The sequence below is a fragment of the Charadrius vociferus genome, unplaced genomic scaffold, assembly GCF_000708025.1.
Source record: "Charadrius vociferus isolate BGI_N301 unplaced genomic scaffold, ASM70802v2 scaffold261, whole genome shotgun sequence".
NCBI classification, from domain to species: Eukaryota; Metazoa; Chordata; class Aves; order Charadriiformes; family Charadriidae; genus Charadrius; species Charadrius vociferus.
Window position 1 is genome coordinate 2,245,078 of NW_009646856.1, and position 9,825 is coordinate 2,254,902.

Below are 9,825 nucleotides of genomic sequence, written 5' to 3' on the forward strand. Positions count from 1 at the left end.
GAAAAATGCATTTTTCACCCCTAGAACTTCTCTGTTTGTAGACATATAAAAACTTTACTTTTGTGTACTGTTATTTGAGTCTGGTGAGTTTAGCCTTCTTTAGGATCTTGTAGTTTTACTGGTTATCTTTATTTTAATGGGAGAGTCAGTTTTCTGTCTCAAACAGTGTGACTGACATTCACATGAATGGTGAAGTCAAGTTGCATATGTTTCCTGAAATTGTAGTGACTGTCAAGGTAAGAAATTTTTAACAGAGTAAACCAGCTTACACACAGGTCTGATTAATCTTAGGTTTTTATTGGAGGTTCTTGGTTTTTTTAATGCATCATTATGAGGTTCTTTGGTGTAACCATGGTGAGAATTAGAAGGGTTCAAACAGTAGAAAAGAAGTGGACCTGTTTTTATGAAATACTCTTGTTAGCCAAGGTAAGGAAATACTAGCAATTTGTACTAGCCAATACATACTGAACTGTCAGAAAAAAAACATGGGAAAAGTTATCTTTATGAAGTAAAATTAAGATGCTCTGTTCCAAGCCTCTCTTTTTCTGTGCCTGCCGCCCAGAAAAAAAAAAAAAAGGAAAAATATTAGGATAAATTTCACTGCTAAATGCTGTACAGCACAAATCAGGTTCTTCTCTTAATACCGTAGGCTGGGTCTAGAAGCTAAAAAAGAAGAAAATCTTGCAGACTGGTTCTCTCAGGTAAGTGCACATCAGTTTGAATTGAAGAATTATTTCATTCTCTTATAAATCAAGATTTGTTTTGGATTTATATCTTATCTTGTATTTATGTATGTTTGTTTTAAATACAAAGCAAAGTACTTGCTCTTTTCTATTTCTTACATTGCTATCATGGTCTTAAGTAGAACTGCCTGCATTGAAGAGCTGAATAAATTTAGGAAACTGTAAAAAAGATGAGCATCACCATTTCGCCCCTCCCCCCATACATACATATATATATGATTTTCTTAATTCATGTATGAATTCCTCTTTCATTAAGAGTGCACAACTTTAGTGAAGTAATAGGAATTTCACAGGCTTGTGAGTTTTATTTCACCTCAAGTTGGTGTCTACCAAAAGTTAGTATCTGTTGATACTGAATGATTTGGCTGGCTTAGGAGGTTCAAAACAACCAGAATAGAGATGATTAGTTTAGATTAGCCTCGTTATGAAAGATTTTAAATAGGTATCAGTGGTGTCCATTGCCTCTCACTAGTATAATTTTTGTCTATACCCTAAGGAATAAAAATCTTTTCTGAGATGAGCTAGAGACATCTCTTACAAAAGTGCAGCTTGTTGCTTCTTGCGAATTAGCTGCTGTATTTTGTTGAATTAATGAAATTCAGTTTTAGTTAAGTATTTACTTTATTCAGATCTATTATTAAACTTGGAGCTCCTGCTTAACTTTCTCTAATTATAGGTAACAAAAGCAATCTCAAAGTATATCTTTGCTAACTTTTTTAGCACAAAGACTTTTAAATAGGAGACTTTTCTTTAATTGCATGCCGCACACTTGAATTATTGAATGTTCTTTGTGTATGAAATTGAAACTTCAGTATCTAAATAATCTTTTGAAAGGTGATCACAAAATCAGAGATGATTGAATACTATGATGTGAGTGGCTGTTATGTTCTTCGTCCTTGGGCTTATTCTATTTGGGAAGCTATCAAGAACTTCTTCGATGCCGAGATCAAGAAGCTTGGAGTGGAAAACTGTTACTTCCCTATGTTTGTGTCCCAGGCAGCCCTAGAGAAAGAGAAGACTCATATTGCTGACTTTGCTCCTGAGGTACACTGCAAAACTTTGTTTTAATCTGAGTGCAAGAAAACCCAAGCACTTATTCTGCAGCTGTGTGTGAAAGTATGGTGGGGTGGGGTTTTTTTCCAAACTTGTTTTGTTTGATTTTTTTTTTCCCCTCTTTTTTTCTTTTTCCTTCCTTTAGGTTGCTTGGGTCACAAGATCTGGGAAAACAGATCTGGCTGAACCAATTGCTGTACGTCCCACAAGTGAAACAGGTAGACATTTTTTCATGCAGCTTGGCTGTAAAGAAAACAGTTACAGGTATAGTGTAGCTGATAGGCAAGAATCCCTTTTGAAAAGTGAAACTCATTTTTAAGAATGTTTTCTATAACTCCTTACCAAAATTTCCTAAATTTGCCACTGCTTATAGCTAATGTCACAACACTATAGGTTCCCTTAAGTGGACTTTTCTAGGAAATGTGTAGGAAATTCCTACACTCTAGGAATGTTTCCATTAATATCCTGAAGACTGACTTGCTTTGACTGAAAAATACATTTGGTTGGATTTCTTTATATTGTTTATAAGAAAATTTCTTCATCTCATAATTCACTTCAGTTTTGCATATACTTTTACTATAGTTGTGAAACTAGCTTTTACTAAAATTTCCTCTGAGTAATTGAAGCAAACATTTTAAGGCCTAAGGCTGGATGAGTTTTTAATTGAATCAGGTATGGTATAGCATTCTGAAACCTTGAGGCCAGTGAATTTTCTATTTGTGAACCCAAATGTAAATACATATTTTTAAGCCAGTGACTCAAACATAGTGTCATTAGATATTAAGCTTTGGATTGTACTTTGACCAGCAGTAAGCAAGCTATTTCGCAGAGACACAGGACAAAGCGAAAGTACTCCTTTCAGGCAAAATATTATGTGTTAAGACAAAAAATGTCTTTCAAAGAGAATTGAACATAAAAGCATAGTTCTCACAGCAGAGAATGTTAAGCTTATATGTAGCAAAAAGAAAGGTTTGGCATAAACTGCCTGTATCGTGCAGAGACCCAAAGCTACTTTCTTTTTACAGTCATGTATCCTGCCTATGCAAAGTGGGTGCAGTCACACAGGGATCTTCCTATCAAGCTTAATCAGTGGTGCAATGTTGTGGTATGTCTGTACACGATTTCTCAGTAACTATTGTATCATAAGTGCAGTATAGGACAATTATTTTATGTGGACATGGCATGATGATACTGATCACAGTGCGTATTTCATGGCAATAGTATGAATGAAGTTTATGTGATTTGTTTTTCTCACTGTTTTTAATAAAACATACTTTATCAGTGTATATTGTTGATTATATTGTTTAAGTAGAAATCTGTAAATAGTTGACTTTTTATCTTTATTCAGAATTTTCTAATACTTATTTATAAACAGCATTTTTAACAATAGTTTGACACTTCAGTGTTAATCACACTGTTCAATTTTTTTACTCCCCTGCCCCCAGCGTTGGGAGTTCAAACATCCTCAACCTTTCCTTCGCACTCGTGAGTTCCTTTGGCAAGAGGGTCACACAGCATTTGCAACGTATGAAGAAGCAGCAGAGGAGGTAAAAAGCAAACGCGCTGATGCTTTTGCTTTCAGAAAGTTACTTTGCTCCATAGCAACACAAACAAATCTTTTTACTAGGACCTCATAGAAGTCCTCCTTTTGTTCGGGAGCCCTTATGAAAAATGCCAGGTGTACTAGAACGCATTTTTTTCCACAGATGTAACCCATGTCTGAGGCTTTAGTCTCTTCAAACAATATGGGGAGTTTGAAAAATGTGATATATAAAGAATGCTTTCCTTAAAAATTATGTTCCTTAAAAATTCTTTAAAAAAAATCCATTTTCCTTAAAAATCTAAATCATGCATTCACATGTTAACAGCTAGGAATTTTTCACTTCCTTTGCCCGAAAGACAGATGTTCTATTGAGTATCATGGCATATCTTTATTTACTAGGCAGATATTCAGACTTCTAGGTGGAAGCTAGGTTTCTGCAGTGACTCTTCTTGTTTTTTCTGTCATGGTTTTTAGTTGTTCCTATTTGATTCATAGGAAATAACAAGTCAAACTTTAAAGCAATTGAAGAAATCTTATTTTTTTAATCACAGTTTTGAGAAAATGTTAATTTTTTAACATTTTTAGACTGACATATAAAAATATTTCATGATTTAACAAATACAAAATGCTGACGAATTCTTAAGACAATGTGTTCATGACAGGTGATGCAGATACTTGATCTGTATGCTCAAGTGTATGAAGATCTCCTAGCAATACCTGTTGTGAAAGGAAGGAAGACAGAGAAGGAGAAATTCGCTGGGGGTGATTATACAACCACTGTAGAGGCATTTATATCTGCCAGTGGAAGAGCTATCCAGGTATTTATCTATTAGAAAAATATTTTTTTTTCAGTAAAAACAGTAAGAGAAAAGCCTTAAACTGATGCTTGATAGACTTAACTATCTACTGAGTAGAATTTTCTGTGTGCAACTATTTCAGGGAGCAACATCACATCATCTAGGGCAGAATTTCTCAAAGATGTTTGAAATTGTATTTGAAGATCCCAAGAAACCGGGAGAAAAACAGTTTGCTTATCAGAATTCCTGGGGCATTACAACGCGAACTATTGGCGTAATGACTATGATTCATGGAGATAACATGGGATTGGTGCTCCCACCTCGAGTAGCCTGTGTTCAGGTGTGTAAAAATGTCTTAAACTACCATTTTATTTCCTTTCCTGTCTTGAGCATTTCACATCAGGCACCTGGAAGACTTAACATAGGATAGGAGCTGTTGTAATTACACAGCATGCTATATAAAGTTAATACAAATCATTAGGGTACTTGTGGTGGATAAGCTCTCTTTTAATAGTCTGTCCATTTAAAATTATTTTATCTGTACCATTTGGATGAAAAGGGAAATGTAGCCTTCTGAGAACTTGAAAGATATTCCTGGGATATAGGGCCACAATATTGTTTTTAAGTTTTTATAATAACTAGGAGCTAATCTTTTTTTATAATGTAAAGTACATGTCATGTTTTATTGCAGGTTGTAATTATTCCCTGTGGTATCACAAATTCCCTTTCTGAAGAGGACAAAGAGGCTTTATTGAAGAAATGTAACGAGTATCGTAATAGGCTACTTAGTGTTAATATCCGTGTACGGGCTGATTTAAGAGACAACTATTCACCCGGTTGGAAGTTCAACCACTGGGAACTTAAGGTACGTCTCTTTCCAGGAGGTATTTTGAAGCTTATATGTGGAGGCTATGTATGAGGCATGTTATGTGTGCATTGTATTCTGAAGGCAGGTATTTTCTCTAAATGAAGAATGGCTGCCTGATAATCAGTGATAGCTTTCATTAATAAATGAAGAAAAGATGTTTTCTGAGACTTGCTCTGTTTGCTAGAATTTGCGTGTCATTAGCAATTTTTCAACTTCCAAGTCTCCACTTTATATACCTAGAAAATGAAATTAATAGTACAAATTACTTGAATGTTTAAAAATCTGTGCTAATACTTAAGTGTCTCCGGGGTCACAACAGTGCCTTTTTTGCTCACAGTGGAACAGGGAAGACAAACCTGTACAGTGTCAACAAAGAAGGAAGCGATTTTTTTTTTTTCCTCCAAAATTACCATGTTCCCCTTATATAGTAGTTGAGAGGAACAGTTCTGCTTCATCATACATAAGAGGCTTTTGTAAAACAAAAATAGTGAGCAGAATGAAACAATGGTAATTAGAAATTGAATAATGTATTGAGTGATGTTATGGGATCATATTTTTGTTCTGAATTTGAAATTAGTTTCAATATGTTAATCTTCAGTGTAAGATGATAGAAGCTCCCTGAGTTACTGAAAGTTCCCATTGTGTCTAAGTTCTCTTCCCTTTGTGTAACCTTATTTTTTTTTTAAATGGAGCTCTAATAATATGAATCCGTGTTGGGAGACTTTAAATAAAATTAGGTTTATCAAGGAGGCACAGCAATGGGGCAAACTTGGTGTTTTTTATAAAATCTACTAACGTGCATAATAGGTAAACTGCATCTTCAGGCTAATTGCAGACAAAGTGTACTCATTTTATTGACTACTGATAAGGAATTTCATAAGGTAAAAAATACAAGGGTACTGGCGTAAGAAGTACAAAGAATGAACTGGAAAGTATTTTCCTTATGTACTTTTCAGCTTAGCAGTTTTCTGATGTTATCTCCAAAAAAAGCCAAGTCATTGGTACTTGTTTTATAATGTCTGGTATTAGTTCCGTTGTTCTTTCTTAGGAAGTCTTCCTACATGACCATTAGGCATATTTCTTTCACTGGAAAGTAGTATTACAATTAGAAATACTAGATAATTTCGACAGAGTTTTAATTATGGAGGCGGCTTTTTTGTATGTCATAAACTAGAAAGTTCAGTTTAAATCCCTTGTTAATAACAGTTTTGAATAGCTTTCAATGTAGCTTTGCAGTAGGAGTAGATATTTCACCCTTCAGAGAGATTTTACTATATTATTCATCTTTTTAGCATAAAGAGTGGGTGGAGGTATAGGGAATCATTTGGGAGCTGTGAACTTGAAGAGATTCCAGAGCACAAAATGTGTGGGAAGCTTGAGTTAATGTCTTTGATTCTCCTGTTCACCTGTTGAACACTGTAGAATGTTTATAGGTTTTAGGTTTTTACCTTACTGATTGATTAGATTTCCCTTGGGAAAAACAAACAAACAAACAAAACCACCCACCAAAATGCATTTGTAATTACTCTCTTAATTTCCTGTGAAAGAATGTGTGCAGCTTGGGGTACATGTTAGCAGGATGTAGAGGAAATAAGTTAGAGTCAGTAGACTCCTAACTGACTACTAAAATGGAAACTCTTTTTGTCTGATGGTGTATGGGAGATGAGAAATTACGTAATTCTTATCACCAAAGTTTATGAAGCATAAAAGCTTTATATTAATAAAGCAACTCTATATTCAGTCAAATATTCTATGCAATTAATGTTGATATTAGGGATATACTTAAGAGAAGCTAGTGAGGCAAAGTTGGAACAAGGTGTAATGCACAAGTGAAGAGAGTGTGGATGGGAAAGACAGAAATGCATAAAAAGCAGTGGAATATATGCTGATTTTTTTCAAAGAAACTTAAATGTGTAAAGTGATTCCATATTAAGGCTGGGCTTCAGAACAAAAAAGAAAAAAATAGAGAAAAAATGAACTTTTCTGAGAACGATTTATTCATTATAACTTCTAACTTTTTTTAATGAAGGGTGTTCCAGTCAGGGTTGAAGTGGGACCACGAGACATGAAGAGCCAACAGTTTGTAGCTGTTAGAAGAGATACAGGACAGAAGCTGACCTTTTCTGAACATGAAGCAGAAGATAGACTGAAGCAGATTTTGGAGGAGATCCATGCTAACCTTTACAACAGGTAAATTGAGAGGTACAGTAAATGGCTGTGCTAATCACAGATGCACTTTACCTATCAGGAGAATTTCTCGCATTATTGGTTCATCTGCAGAGAAGGGGAGGTTAGGCCCATTTTTCTGTTTGTGACTTCATTTTTCTGCCTATGAAACATACAGTGATTGAAGTTTCCTGTTTTGCTTATGAAAGAGAATGTTAGAAGTTGTGAACTTATTTTAAAAAATGCTTCCATGAAATCATGTGAAGTATTAATAAAAAAATACATCATAAATAGTTCATGGGATAATAATGCACAGTATTTATTCCTGAAAAATGCTTTTGGTAGGGAATTTTGAAAGATAGAAAGTTGTCCAAGAAACTTCAGTAGTTGAAGTTCTGTGTTCTGAAGTGTATTTTAATACCCTATATCCTATTGACTTTCATAGGATTGTTTTCTTATAAGCAATCAAATGCTTTTGGAACTGTTACTTGCATTTATTGTATGTGCCAAAATCCCTTGCATGTGTCTCATTGCAAATTGTTGTTTGTAAGGACACAGAAAGAACAGGATGCTGATCCAGCACCACGGCAGATGAGTTTTCCTACTTTCTTCTGTGGTGATCAAAGTTGCTTACAAGCAGAATATTTTTACCTAGTTAAAGAGCATTTTGCTATTTAGATTTAGAACATAATTTAAAAAGAAAAATCTACATCTATAGTACTTACTTGTTTCTATCTATAGCTGGTCAGCGTTGAACTGATGCACAGCAATGTGAATTCATGTGGTGAAATGTGCAGCAACCTGGAGAACACCTCATCCACAATTAATCAAAATTTTATCTCTGAGGGGAAAAAGTGGTAGAAAGACATAACCTGATAGAAGATTTGAATGAATATATACCTTCTCTTGTAATTTTTTGTTTTGACTGACTCTGAAAACCTAGTTCGTTTCGCCAGTGAGGTTATGTGCCTAAATCTGCCCTGACCGAATATTTTTCTCCTTTTCTTAGAGCTTCTGAGGACCTAAAAAGTCATATGGTGGTGGCCAATACTATGGAGGACTTTCAAAAAGAGCTTGACTCAGGAAAGGTAAAGAAATTTATTTCATTCTGTCCCAATAAGAGCCTTCACACACTTTCTGTCCCTTACAAATAATCAGGAGCTAGAAATTTTAAAGCTTATATATAAATACTGTTGTGGTTTTTAGGGAAGTCTCTCCTCACAAGCAGATGAAGCCTCTCCTGTGTAGAACTGCACAACAATAAATTAGCTTTCCCAAAATTTGTTGCTTTCTTCTTTTGCTAAAATACTATTTTTACTAAATACGATGTTTCAGGCTATGACTATTCAAAATCTAGTCCTATGCCAGAGGTGACAGGGTGTCTTGAAGGGACTTAGAATGATGCAGTTTGGTAGTTTGCATTTAAAGTGTTACATTTTTATCAGGAAGTGCTTTTCAGAGAGATTAATGTAAATATTCAGATTAAGATGAACTTACTGTCATTATTCTAATGCAAACAGTGAAAAACACTTGTCAAATCTTGTAATAGGGTCCAAGTAAGAGTTTAAAGTACATGCTATTTACGTCAAAGAAGTTTCTCATTTATGACCTGAGTAGAAGCCATTGGGTTCATCGAGAATTACTGCAAGTCAGAAGCCTCCTTGGGTTGATAGTAAGAATAACCCATAATGTGGATAATTGAGCTCTACTGATCTGGAGATCTGTGAAAATTTTAAAGTTCTGGCAAAGTATTTGACCTTTAGGTGAGAGATTAAGTCTTCAGTAGAGAATTCAGCTGCTGCTTCTTTTTCAGAGATCCACCGACAGAAGTTCTTAACCCTGAAATTCTGCCACGAATCTCAGGTTGTGAAATTGTTCATGTATTTAGGTTAATGTGTTCAAGTAGTAGGATCCCCAGGATCAATTGTTAAGGTTGTGTATTTTATAAAGAGAGATCGGGGGTTTGTGTGCCAATTAGGTCTACTCTGAAAATTTCAAAATTTCTGATGGACAATGCACAAGTGTCTAGAATTCATAGTACTTTTGTTAACTTCAAAAATAGCTTTAAGCTATTCTTGGTCAGGCTTGACCTTCCATCACACTCTTCTCTTGCATTTCTATTACACTTAAATTCAGTTTATAACAAGATTTAAAGGAATAATTATGAACTTCAGAGGAGGGACTGATTTAGCACGCATATGAAGTTGAGGATGTAGAATTTTTAGACGTTCTATGCATAGGTGCTATAATAGTAGTACTGCCTTATTTTCCTCTGCAAAATTAAATACAAGTGTGAAATACGCTGTTTCCAAATAGCTTTGGGCTCTTCCTACTGAGTGCAAAGTATCATTTCTTTGGTGCAAGTGTCTCTAAAGCATCTGATTCTGGTGGTAGATTTAAAAACCAGAAGTCTGTAGTCTTTGCTTAACAAATAATTGTGCTCTGCATAGATGTTCAACTAGTACTACTGCTCTCGTGTATTATGATTTCAAGATGTGCTGTCACATATCTTTCACTTCTGAATTAAACAAGCACTCTGAAACTATGCTTGACTGACTTCAAGACAAAGAAACAGTTGAGGAAGACATAAGCTCTTAAAAAAAACTTAAAAGATGCAGTAAACTTGTATGTAAAAATAAACTGAAATGAAAAGTC

At 34.8% G+C, this 9,825-nt stretch overlaps 1 protein-coding gene across 2 annotated transcripts in view; it reads left to right on the top strand.

The window, feature by feature from the left end:
- Positions 1–9,825, top strand: part of EPRS (glutamyl-prolyl-tRNA synthetase) — a 37,836-nt gene that overhangs the window by 25,616 nt on the left and 2,395 nt on the right. For both annotated transcript variants that reach the window (XM_009894308.1, XM_009894307.1), the window contains 10 exons: positions 650–701; positions 1,578–1,787; positions 1,942–2,014; positions 2,822–2,901; positions 3,242–3,343; positions 4,002–4,157; positions 4,279–4,476; positions 4,828–5,001; positions 7,034–7,194; positions 8,180–8,258. In XM_009894308.1, the coding sequence (XP_009892610.1) occupies positions 650–701; positions 1,578–1,787; positions 1,942–2,014; positions 2,822–2,901; positions 3,242–3,343; positions 4,002–4,157; positions 4,279–4,476; positions 4,828–5,001; positions 7,034–7,194; positions 8,180–8,258 (1,285 nt within the window). The remainder of the gene's footprint in view (positions 1–649; positions 702–1,577; positions 1,788–1,941; positions 2,015–2,821; positions 2,902–3,241; positions 3,344–4,001; positions 4,158–4,278; positions 4,477–4,827; positions 5,002–7,033; positions 7,195–8,179; positions 8,259–9,825) is intronic.